Source organism: Scyliorhinus torazame, chromosome 14, assembly GCF_047496885.1.
Source record: "Scyliorhinus torazame isolate Kashiwa2021f chromosome 14, sScyTor2.1, whole genome shotgun sequence".
In the NCBI taxonomy this organism is placed as follows: domain Eukaryota; kingdom Metazoa; phylum Chordata; class Chondrichthyes; order Carcharhiniformes; family Scyliorhinidae; genus Scyliorhinus; species Scyliorhinus torazame.
This window is the reverse complement of record NC_092720.1, coordinates 121,854,715-121,866,959: the sequence shown is the minus strand read 5'-3', so window position 1 is coordinate 121,866,959 and position 12,245 is coordinate 121,854,715. Positions and strand designations below refer to the sequence as shown.

At 52.5% G+C, this 12,245-nt stretch overlaps 1 protein-coding gene across 2 annotated transcripts in view; it reads right to left on the bottom strand.

Annotated features, from left to right (window-relative positions):
- Nucleotides 1-12,245, bottom strand: part of inpp5d (inositol polyphosphate-5-phosphatase D) — a 212,564-nt gene that overhangs the window by 141,796 nt on the left and 58,523 nt on the right. For both annotated transcript variants that reach the window (XM_072474741.1, XM_072474742.1), the window contains exons 3-5: nucleotides 2,578-2,722; nucleotides 1,705-1,819; nucleotides 507-647 (exon numbers count right to left, since the gene is read on the bottom strand). In XM_072474741.1, coding sequence (XP_072330842.1) covers nucleotides 507-647; nucleotides 1,705-1,819; nucleotides 2,578-2,722 — 401 coding nt within the window. The remainder of the gene's footprint in view (nucleotides 1-506; nucleotides 648-1,704; nucleotides 1,820-2,577; nucleotides 2,723-12,245) is intronic.

The following is a 12,245-nucleotide window of genomic DNA, read 5'->3' as shown; positions in this document are numbered from 1 at the left end:
GAAGGATTTTTTTCTTTGCATCTAACTGATGCTGTATATGAACCAAACCTGGGAGTGCTTGATGGGACAGTGGTGAGGGATATTTTTCTCTATCTAACCTATGCTGGACCCGCCCTGTGAGTGCTTGATAGGGCAGTATAATGGGACCTTTATTCTGTTCTAATCGATTCTGTACCTGTTCTGGGAATATTTAATGGGACAATGAAGCAGGTGCTTTACTCTGTACATTGTACCTGACCTCGGACTGTTGATGGGGCATTGTGAAGGAGCTTTACTTTGTATCAGACTTAAGGCATATATGATCCTATGATATTATTTTGCTATGAAGTGGAAGTGTTCTAGATGCTTGATAAGCATAAACAAGTCGATTTGAGAATGCAGATGGTGAATGTTATATAACAAGAGTCACAGAGCTAATTGCAGATCTTTGAGATTTTAAGCAGGACTTATAAGGTTCAATGCCAGCTCTTGTTGAAAGCGATGGTCTGTGCATGGCATGTACTTACTTGCTGAGGCCCTTGGTGAGTAAACTGAGTAAGAGACGCAGCTGCCACATGTCCACGGATGAGGAGTTTAAGTGTTCGGCATCTTTCAGTATATCCTGCTCAATGTAGTCGCAAAGGGCCTTGTGAAATCCTCTCGGAACCCTACAGAAAAAGAATCAGCCTGTTCACTGCCTTCACACAGCCACAATAGGGATAAAAATAGCCTCTTAAAGAGGGCCATTCCCCAACCCTTCCCCAATGGAAACAGAGTGTTCCTTTTATCCAGGCATTTGTCATAAGCCAGCGAGATGGAAGTAGATGTTGCCGGGCCAGATGTTACCAGGTCATTGTTGAGAGCCAGCCAGCCTTTTCATCGAGTGGGGGGGGGTGGAAGGAGTGGTGGAGATGGCGAAGATTGGACTGTCAGGGTGGTCCTGCAAAGTACAGACCTTCAGAAACACCCAAACAGACAAGAGATGCACCGACTATGATAGGTTTGCCCACCTCTCCACTTAACTCTTGAACAGAGACAGTGGGGAGGAGAAAACGGAGTGTGGTGAAAGAAAAAAATCCAGCAAAATAAAGTGTTGAATTAAACAGTTACCCCAAGTGACGGTAACCCAGAGTGTGGGAGATCAAGGACCTTAGTCTCGGTCCCGCGCTATTTGATTCCTCACCCAACGAGAGTCTCTGCCAAGAATGATGATTAATACTCTAACACATGAAGATCTCCCAAACAAGGGCCAGTGTGTTTTCATTCTGTGCTTCCTTTCCAGGCAAGAGTGTCTATGAGTCAGAGCAGGCGATATTAGCATTTAAAAGGCATGGCTAAAGTATTTGATCAAGGGCATGCCCACAAATAATGACTGGCCTACACCTCATGGCTCAGTGGTCCATTGGTGTGGCTTTGCCACAGCAACTGTTACAATGTGGACTTAATTGAACTGAATGGGTGGATGCTAGCTCGATGAGCACTCATACTTACCCGAGCAGGGAAAGATTCTTTTGTTGGAGGCCAGGAAATTTGGTGAGAGATAAGTCGAGCTGGAAGTAAAGAATGGTGGGGGTGGGTTCAGGTGTGTGGAGTGATATGGTGTGAACATTAAATAAAGGATAGGTCTTTAAATGCACTAAAGCTCGGCCTCTTCCAAGTCCACCCCCGTCCCCACCCCAATGCCAGTTTGTTAGACCCCCTCATATAGGACTCAGGCTTAGTTACTGTGCCAAAATAGCGGTGTCCACTTCTTCAAGGCGTCTTGCGAGGGTCTCACTGACCAGGGACCTGCTGGCATCACTCCGAATCCTTGCAGTGGAGTCAACGACATTGGAAGCCCCTGTAAAATGTTGAGGAAATAAGTCTCAGCGTCAGTTCTCTCACACCCAAGAGTAAAATAAATCCTGTCTTAACAGGACTGAAAATGACACAACGGCTCTGACCTAAGAACCAAATAAAGTTGTTTACTCGTTCATCAGCTGTCGCCTGATGTGAGCTGGGTGTAGGGTAGCACTGATGGGGGTGGGAATGGCACTGGCTTCAGGATCAGCACTCCCCCCCCCCCCCCTCCACACTGCTCAGTATTACAAATGCACAATCCCGATCCCAGGAGGAATGTACCTCAGGCTGGCTACATCACTGCCTCCGATTACAGTCCACACCGTAAGTAAACGGGCCCAGCCTACTTCAATTGGTCAGCTGAAGTCCTCACAGTATGGCCTCATGCACATCAACATCCCTCATGTATTCCCAATCCGCGGAGTGGCAGTAGCCTTTTTCAATTCCCTAATCCCAATTCCGTCTGCAGCCATCAGACACGTGCACGCTCCAAAGTCCTGCACAGTGGCCAGAAGCAGGAGCCCTAACTGACCTGCCATCTTCTTAGTCCAAGGGTAATGAGCCCAACTGTAGAACTCAGCTTGCCCCCTGGCTGAGAACGGCTAACTCAGCACAGACTGGAAGCCAGGCAACCTCCCTATCTGCATGGCTCAGTACTGAGTGGGGGCGGAGGGTAGGGGGGAGGGGGACTGTTGTCTTACAGCTGAATTGGGACACATTAACCCCAGCTTGCAAATCAGGATGCTTCCCCACTATTACCTATTGCCACCTCCGCCCCCTCCGCCTCTTCCACTCTTTCCACTGGATACCGCAGGTTAGTCACCAGCCCGGAGTTCTCCTGTTTGTAATATTCAATCAAGTCCGGCATCTTCAGAAAATGCTTCGGCTTGATCCCTGCTGAAGCCTAGGAACAAACAGACAAGAATTACCATAAATATCTTTCACCCTCTCCTCCCTCACTTGGTCTTCCCCATCTTGTTCCTTCCACAAGCTTCAGTGTCACCCATTCATTTCACTGTTCACTCATTAATACAACCTCAATCTTTTGCAATGCACAAGGCCTGAATCTGGTAGGGGCCTGTTCTTGATCTGGATGCCTGTACCAACAGGAAATAACATACACACACAATCAATCACAACCAACATACACACACACACACACACACACACACAGTTTCACATACACATAAATACAGCCTTACATGCACATACAGTCGTCCACACGCACTACACACAGTTTTACATGCACATAAACAAAGCCTTACACACACACCACACGCTACACACAGTTTCACATACACATAATCGCACCCTTACATCCACATAGTCGTACATACACTACACACGTACACTACACACACCCAGAGTTTCATGCACACATAAACGCTGCCTTACATGCACGTTGTGGTAAACACCACTAGTGATATATTTTATGTATTGCGGCACTGCCCGTATGTCACAGGTACGACAGTAAACCCCTGCCTGCTGACTCCGCCCAGCAGGCGATGTATAAAAGTGTGTGCTCTCCTGCGCTGCTTCCATCCTGGTTCCAGCTGCGGATGGCACAACATCTTGTGCAATAAAGCCTCGATTGTTTCACCATTCTCGTCTCATGGTAATTGACGGCACATCAATTTATTGTACGATTTTAAAAGATGGATCTCCAAATCAAGCCTGATCGCCTGGAGCTGAGCCCTCACGCAGCCAACGCCACGTCTACCTTCGACCACTGGCTAGCCTGCTTCGAAGGCTACCTCAGAGCAGCCACTGAAGAACCCTCGGACACACAGAAGCTCCAAGTCCTCTACTCACGGGTGAGCCCTGAAATTTTCCCCCTCATCCGGGATGCGCCCACCTACTCAGAAGCGATGACACTCCTGAAGGGACATTACGTTAAACCGGTGAATCAAGTGTACACCAGGCACCTCCTGGCCACGAGACAGCAAATCTCCGGGGAGACTCTGGACGATTTCTTGCGGGCCCTACAGGTCCTCGGTAGGAACTGTGACTGCCAGGCAGTTTCGGCAGTCTAACACACCAAACTATTAATTAGAGACGCTTATGTCACAGGCATGAAGTGTACGTACATCTGCCAGCGACTATTGGAAGGGGGTACGCTCGATCTTGCGGAGACGAGGCAGCTTGCTAATTCACTAGAAGTGGCCTCCCGTAACCTGGAGTCCTACAACCCAACCGCGCGGCACCCTCGTGGGCATCGTGGGCCCCATCAGCTGCCGATTCCAGCCCACCGCAAGCCTGCGCCGCGCAGCAGCCAGCCAACTCTGGGGGGCCCAAGTGTTATTTTTGTGGACAAAGCAAACACTCGAGGCAGCGCTGCCCGGCGCGGAGCGCGACCTGCAATGGGTGTGGGAAGAAAGGACACTTTGTTTCTGTTTGCCAGGTCCAGTCGGTCGCCGTTGTTTCCAGGCCCGGCATTTCTACACCCCCCACGTGCGACACAGGGGCGCTGCCATCTTCCCCACCGCAAGCCACGTGCGGCCCGTGGGCGCCACCAACTTTGATGCCGCCCGCCATGTGTAGGGGTGGGGGCGGTGTTCGGTGTAGGGGTGGGCGCGTAGGTGATGGTCACTGGGGAACCGGCGGGTGCCAGATCCCGGAGGGAGACTGTATCTTGTCGGCCGTCGCGGTGTGCCACGTAGGCATACTAAATGTTGGCATGTAGGAGCTGGACCCTCTCGACCAGGGGGTTGGACATATGGCTCCTCACGTGCTTCCGGAGGAGGACAGGCCCTGGTGTTGTCAGCCAGGATGGAAGCGAGACCCCAGAGGTGGGTTTTCTGGGGAAGACAAATAGGCGGTCGTGAGGGCTCTCGTTCGTGGCTGTGCAGAGGAGCGACCGAATGGAGTGGAGCGCGTCGGGGAGGACCTCCAGCCAGCGGGAAACCGGCAGACTTCTGACCATAGGACCAGAAGGACGGCCTTCCATACCGTCGCGTTCTCCCTCTCCACCTGTCCGTTTCCCCGGTGGTTGTAGCTGGCAGTCCTGCTCGAGGCGATGCCCTTACCGAGCAGATACTGACGCAGCTCATCGCTCATAAACGAGGAGCCCCGGTCACTGTGGACGTAAATGGGGAAACTGAACAGGGTGAAGATGCTGTGCAGGGCCTTAATGACAGTGGCCGCGGTCATGTCGGGGCAAGGTATGGCAAAGGGGAAACGGGAATGCTCGTCAACGACGTTGAGAAAATACACGTTACGGTCAGTAGAGGGGAGGGTCCCTTTGAAATCGACGCTGATGTGCTCAAAGGGGCGGATGCCTTCACCAGGTGGGCCTTGGCTGGCCGATAGAAGTGCAGCTTGCACTCCGCGCAGACTTGGCAGTACCTGGTCATGGCCCTGACCTCCTCGGGGGAGTAGGGCAGGTTGCGGGCCTTGGTGAAGTGGAGAAGCTGGGTGACCCCCGGGTGACAGAGGTCACTGTGGATGGCCCGAAGTTGGTCATCTTGCGTGCTGGCGCATGTGCCGCCGGACAGGGCATCTGGGAGCTCATTGAGCTTCCCAGGACGATACACAATATCGTAATTATAGGTGGAGCGTTCAGTTCTCCACCTCAAGATTTTATCATTCTTGATCTAACCCCGCTGTGTGTTGTTGAACATAAAGGCTACCGACCATTGGTCTGTGACGAGGGTGAACCTCCTACCGGCCAGTAGTGCCTCCAATGCCACACAGCTTCCACAATGGCTTGAGCTTCCTTTTCGACAGAGGAGTGCCGAATCTTGGAGGCGTTGAGGGTACGGGAAAAGAAGACCATGGTCCTGCCAGCCTGGTTAAGGGTAGCGGCCAGGGCGACATCCGACGCGTTGCTCTCCACCTGGAAGGCGATGGACTCGTCCACTGTGTGCATCGTGGCCTTGGTAATGTCTGCCTTGATGCGGCTGAAGGCCAGGCGGGCCTCAGTCGTCAGGGGAAAGATGGTGGCTTTGATAAGTGGGCGGGCTTTGTCCGCATAGTTGGGGACCAACTTGGCATAATATGCGAAGAACCCCAGGCCTTGGGGCAGTGGGGAAGGGGAAGTTTCAGGAGGGGGCACATGAGGTCGGGGTCGGGCCCTAGGACTCCTTTTTCCACGACATATCCAAGGATGGCTAGTCGGGTTGTGCGGAAAATGCATTTCTCCTTGTTGCAGGTGAGATTGAGGGCTTGAGCGGTTTGGAGGATCTTCTGAAGGTTAGCGTCGTGGTCCTGCTGATCATGGCCGCAGATGGTGACGTTATCCAAGTACGAGAACGTGGCCCGCAGCCCTTACTGGTCAACCATTCGGTCCATCGTTTTTTGGAATACCGAGACCCCATTGGTGACGCCGAAGGGGACCCTGAGGAAGTGGAAGAGGCGGCCGTCTGCCTCAAAGGCAGTGTAGTGGTGATCTTCCGGGTGGATCGGAAGCTGGTGGTATGTGGACTTCAGATCTGCCGTGGGGAAAACCCGGTAGTGTGTAATCTGATTAATCATGCCCGCTATGCGGGGGAGGGGGTGCGCATCGAGTTGCGTGTAACGATTTATGGTCTGGCTGTAGCCTACAACCATCCAGTTCTTATCCCCGGTCCTGACGACCACCACTTGGGCTCTCCAGGGGCTATTACTGGCCTCGATGATCCCCTCCCTCAAGAGCCGTTGGACCTCCGACTTGATAAAAGTCCTGTCCTGGGCACTGTACCGCCTGCTCCTGGTGGCGACGGGTTTACAGTCAGAGGTGAGGTTCGCGAAGAGCGGGGGAGGGGCGACCTTAAGGGTCGCGAGGCTACATACGGTGAGAGGGGGTTGGGGTCTGCCGAACTTCAGGGTCAGGCTTCTGAGGTTGCACTGGAAGTCCAGTCCTAACAAGAGAGGAGCGCAGAGGTCGGGGAGGACATATAGTTTAAAATCGGCGTACTCGGCGCCCTGTATCACGAGGTTCGCGACACAGTACCCCCGGAACTGTACTGAATGAGATCCGGGATGCGGGGGAAATCTGAAGGGAACAGCGCCTTACCGTGTCCGGATGGATGAACCTCTCCGTGCTCCCAGAATCAAACAGACAGGGCGTTTCGTGCCCATTGACCCGGACAGTCAACATGGAGTTCTTGAGGTGCTTGGGCCGTGACTGGTCGAGAGTTACAGCGCCAAACTGCAGGTAGCCGGCATGGTCGGTGGTAGCGGGGTGGTCCCAAGATGGCGGCCCCCATTGGTCGCACGTTTCGGGCGGCGTTGAAGATGGCAGCCAAGATGGCGGCCCCCATCGGTCGCACGTGTCGGGTGGCTTTGAAGATGGCAGCTAAGATGGCGGCCCCCATGAGTCGCACATGTCGGGTAGGGTTAAAGATGGCGGCCCCCACGGATAGCACGAGGTGGATGACGCGTCAGGGGGCGTTACCGGCAGGTACGCAGCCACGCTGCGGGGTCTGTGGGCCTGTGAGTCGGGCCCGCGGTTTTGGAACTTTGGGTTGGGCCAAGCAGACTTTGGCAAAATGTCCTTTCTTGCCGCAGTCGCTGCAGATCGCGTTCAGAGCTGGGCAACGCTGCCTGGGGTGCTGGTTCTGACTGCAGAAATAGCAAGACGGCCCCCCGAGTTGGGTGGGCAGCCGCGCAGCACAGGCCTGGGACACCCTCGGGTCGGGTGATGGTCGCGCCTCCGGTGCCCATGAAGAAATCACGTGGTCGGAGGGGAAAGCATTTAGGCTCTGGAAGGCTACCTCTAATGAGGTGGATAGTTTTACCGTCTCTTCTAGGTCGAGGACGCCCTTTTCGAGCAAACGCTGTCCAACATAGTTGGACCGGACTACAGCCACATAGGTGTCCCGGATGGCGAGTTCCATGTACTGCGAGGCCGTGATGACCTTGTAGTTGCAGTTTCGAGTGAGTACCCTCAGGTCGTGTAGATATTCTCCAGCGATTCGCGGGGCGTTGAGGACGTGTGGTGAGGAGATGCCACGCGAACACTTCATTCACCGGCCTCACGTAATGTCTTTTCAGGATTGCGACCATGTATGCAGACGCGGTCGCGTCTTCGATTAGTACAGAGATTCTGTGGCTCACCAGGGCATGGCGGAGACTCAGCTTCTGTGCCTCGGTGACGGCGGGCGAGGAGGAGGCGGCGAGGTAGGCCCCAAAGCAGCAGAGCCAGTGTAAAAAGATTCCTTTTGCTTCAGCTGCCTGTGGGTCGCGTTCCAGTCGAGCATGTTTGAGGGTGGCTTCCATTGCGATATCTTAGCTTATTAAATTGATGCGACCATCAATTCACACGAGACGATTAGTAGAAGTGAACAGTGGTTTTAATGAGCTAGATCTGTGCCTGCCTGCGACTGCTCTGTACTGAGTGCCGCCTACAGGCTGCAGATCTATAGACCACCCCCAAGAGGGCGGAGCCACAGACGGTGCCCACAAGGGCATCAACATAATACAATACAATAGTGGTGAATTGTAGCAGCAATACGTTCACCACAGTATGACAGGTGACCCATGCGCTATCGCTTGTTTAACACTACCTCACAAATTCTTTCCGACCCCAGTGTGTTTTACTTATGGCCATTGTTGTTTCTCTAAAGATCCCAAAGGTCTAATCCTTCTCTGCCTCGTTCAGATTAATTCCATGCTGTGGTCAGATATTGATTGACCCACCGTAGGCGTGTCAGGATAATCTTGAGTATAGCCATCAGTTTGTCAATGGGCTTTTACTGTCTGATCCAGTGCTCTTGCTAACGAAACAATGATGTAAAGAAATGAACCTGGTAGATATACTGTGCTATCCAATCCCATCCTCCATTCAGAGCATTATTCCCTGTGTCCGCAAGGACCAATGATTCAAATATTCAACAAGGAGAACAAAATGTGGCTTCAACATTAGCAATGAGGGCAGACACCAACTGACTGAACCTTTTACCAGCAATTGCACCACTTGGCAGTGCCTTTAAACCTGTGTTTATCCTGCCTCCACCGGTTAGTTAGATGATGCATATTAGATGATGGCTTGTCAATATTTATTAGAGCTTTACAATCAGAGCTTGATGCACATGTGACGCAGCAGCTGAAATTCTTATTGGTCTTTCAAGATCCTCAAATTCCAGAACTATTTCCTCGAATGAGCTTAAATTTTCTCATGGCCTGTCGCTGTAAAATACTCCCATGATTTACGGCTCTCGCAACAAGTCCTTAATTTGGTTTTATATATGGTTTCTCCCTTTCCCCTGTACAGGCGAACTCTCCATACCTTAAACAGACCACAATGCGTTGAAGGTTACTTATTCGCTGTTCGAACAGAGTTCGTTGCACTACCAGAACAGCATCTTTTGGGGAGTTTATTTACTTGATTTTACTCTGGGCATTTTTAACTTCTTGTGTCTCAGCTGGCTTTTGGAGAAGAGCCCGAGCTCTTTATGTTCCTGGGGAGGTGTTTCCATTTGCGCTGGGCAAATCTGTAGGGCGCACAGTGAACAAAAGGAAAGCCGTCTTTAGTTTATTTCAATACTATTTTTATCCTGTGCTCCCACGTAATCTCGTCGGGAGGCATTCGAATAACATCACGCTCCATCTGCTCTGCCTCCACCAGCCAAACAAATTTATTAAACAAATATAGCAATCACCCAACATCTATGTTTACAACAATTATTAAGCTCAGCTAGGTCATTGTGTCGCCGAAAATAGTAAATTGCTCACAACGGCTGTGCTGAAGTATGATATTTTGCTTGCTGGTGCTTTTCCATCAAGAGCAATGGAAGTTAGCTTTATTAAAGTCCATTCTCAGGATGTGGACAAGACCAGCTTTTAATGTCCATGCATAGTTACCCAGATGAGGGTCATTTCCTGAGGGCAGGAATATGTCAGCCACGCCAGTATGGTACTGAAGTCACATGTAGGCTTGACCGGTTAACGGCAGATGATTTTACCAGCACTCCCGACGGCTTCATGGTCACTTTTTGTTTCCAGGCAACTAATGGTACATTGTTTCTAGGGGTGGGCTAACACACTTGTTTAGTTGTTCTGATGACTGGGCTTCTTCCAAAGCCACTCTATCAGCAAGAATAAAATAGGGTATTTAAGGGCATCTATAGTTACTTCTGCAGCATCAGTGTACACTGCACAACATTCAGAGAGATTTGGCCCATGTAATCAGAACTGTCACAGTGAGCTTGCCTCGTGTCCTTGGACTCGCTTTCCCTGATAGTGGTTTAATCTGTGGCACAAACTCCCTCTTGCTAGCACCAGTCTTGTTTTGAGTCATTGGTAGCAGTCCTACCTCTGAAGATCATTGGGTCAAGCCCCACTCTTGGTATTTGGGCATGCATTTGACCTCTCTTGACCCTTGCACTGCCTCTAAATTATCCAATTGGGTATGATTTTATGGAAATGAAACAGAATTTCGTTTTGGGTGCGTTTAGCGGGGTGTTTCCTGGTGCTTGCAGCGCCGAGAACGATCCTGCTATTAAACAGGACTCTGCTTCATTTTTGGGCTTTGGCGAAGAATGGCCCACAGAGGCCACACTTCGGCTCATTTCCTGCACTAACAAGCGCAGCTCGCCAGTGCAGGAAGAGATTAGTGCACCATTTAAAAATGGCGCCCCGATCTCTGGACGCCCCCACCATGGCCTCCGATCCCCCCCCCCCCCCAATGCCCCAACTTACCAATTAAGGGGTCCTCAAGCCCCCACACCCCACCCTCCTAAGGGCAGGGCACCTGTGTGCTCGATCCCCAGCATGGGTAAGATGCCACCTGACCACCTTAGCACTGTCAGGGTGGCACCCAGGTGGTACTGCCAGGGTGCCCAGGTGGCATTGGGAGTGCTAGTGTACCACCCTGCCCAGAGCTGGACCACCCAAGAACCCATGATCGCCTGGGAGATCCTCCCCAAGTGCAGGTACACCTGGTCCACATTTGTGGCAACCAGTGCTAAACGGTGCCTGCTCGGGGTCCCTGAGGCGAGGCCATTAGGCCTCCCCTTGGGTAACTCCGGCACAAACATATTTAAGTGAGTTTAACTGCACATTTAAATATGCAAATCTGAACCCACCCATGTAAATCTCGCAAGTCGGGCGCAATAAGGCCGTTATATCACCCCCCATGGCTGAAATCCAGTACTGGATGAGCAATCCTCCTAACTGTGGGAGGAAAGCAGAACACCCGGAGGAAACCCACGTAGACACGGGGAGAATGTGCTTATGTGCTTCAGCTTATACAATAACAACAACCTGTGCAACCTGAGAATGTGCAAACTCCACACAGTCACCCAAGATCAGAATAGAACCTGGTCGGGCAGCACGGTGGCACAGTGGTTAGCACTGCTGCCTCACGACGCCGAGGTCCCAGGTTCGATCCGGGCTCTGGGTCACTGTCCGTGTGGAGTTTGCACATTCTCCCTGTGTCTGTGTGGGTCTCACCCCCACAACCCAAAGATGTGCAGGCTAAGTGAATTGGCCACGTTAAATTGCCCCTTAATTGGAAAAAAATGAATTTGGTATTGTAAATTTATTTTAAAAAAGAATCGAACCTGGGGCGAAATTCTCCCCAAACGGCGCGATGTCCGCCGATGGCGCCCAAAACGGCGCCAATCAGATGGGCATCGCGTCGCCCCAAAGATGCGGAATGCTCCGCATCTTTGGGGGCCGAGCCCCAACATTGAGGGGCTAGGCCGACGCCGGAGGGATTTCCGCCCCACCAGCTGGCGGAAACGGCGTTTGTTGCCCCGCCAGCTGGCGCGGAAATGACATTCGGGGCGGCGCATGCGCGGGAGCGTCAGCGACCGCTGACAGTTTCCCACGGATGCGCAGTGGGGAGAGTCTCTTCTGCCTCCGCCATGGTGGAGACCGTTGCGGAGGCGGAAGGGAAAGAGTGCCCCCACGGCACAGGCCCGCCCACGGATCAGTGGGCCCCGATCGCGGGCCAGGCCACCGTGGGGGCACCCCCCGGGGTCAGATCGCCCCGCGCCCCCCCCAGAACCCCGGAGCCCGCCCACGCCGCCTTGTCCCGCCGGTAAATAGGTACTTTAATTTACGCCGGCGGGACAGGCAATTTCTCGGCGGGACTTTGGCCCATCCGGGCCGGAGAATCGAGCGGGGGGGGGCCCGCCAACCGGCGCGGCCCGATTCCCGCCCCCGCCGAATATCCAGTACCGGAGACTTCGGCAACCGGCGGGGGCGGGATTCACGGCGGCCAACGGCCATTCTCCGACCCGCTGGGGGGTCGGAGAATGACGCCCCTGGTCTCTGGTGCTGTGAGAGTTTAAAACTAAACACTGTACCGTCTTTGACCAATCTTTTGGTCATCTACTCTAATATCTCCTTACGTGGCTAGGTATCATGTTTTGTTTTATTACTCCTCTGCAAAGTGCCTTGAGATATTTTATTACATTAAAGGTGCTATATAAATACAAGTTGTTGTTGTTATTGTATAAGCTGAAGTTGACTCTTCTGGGCTGTCCTGAGGGAGTGCTGCA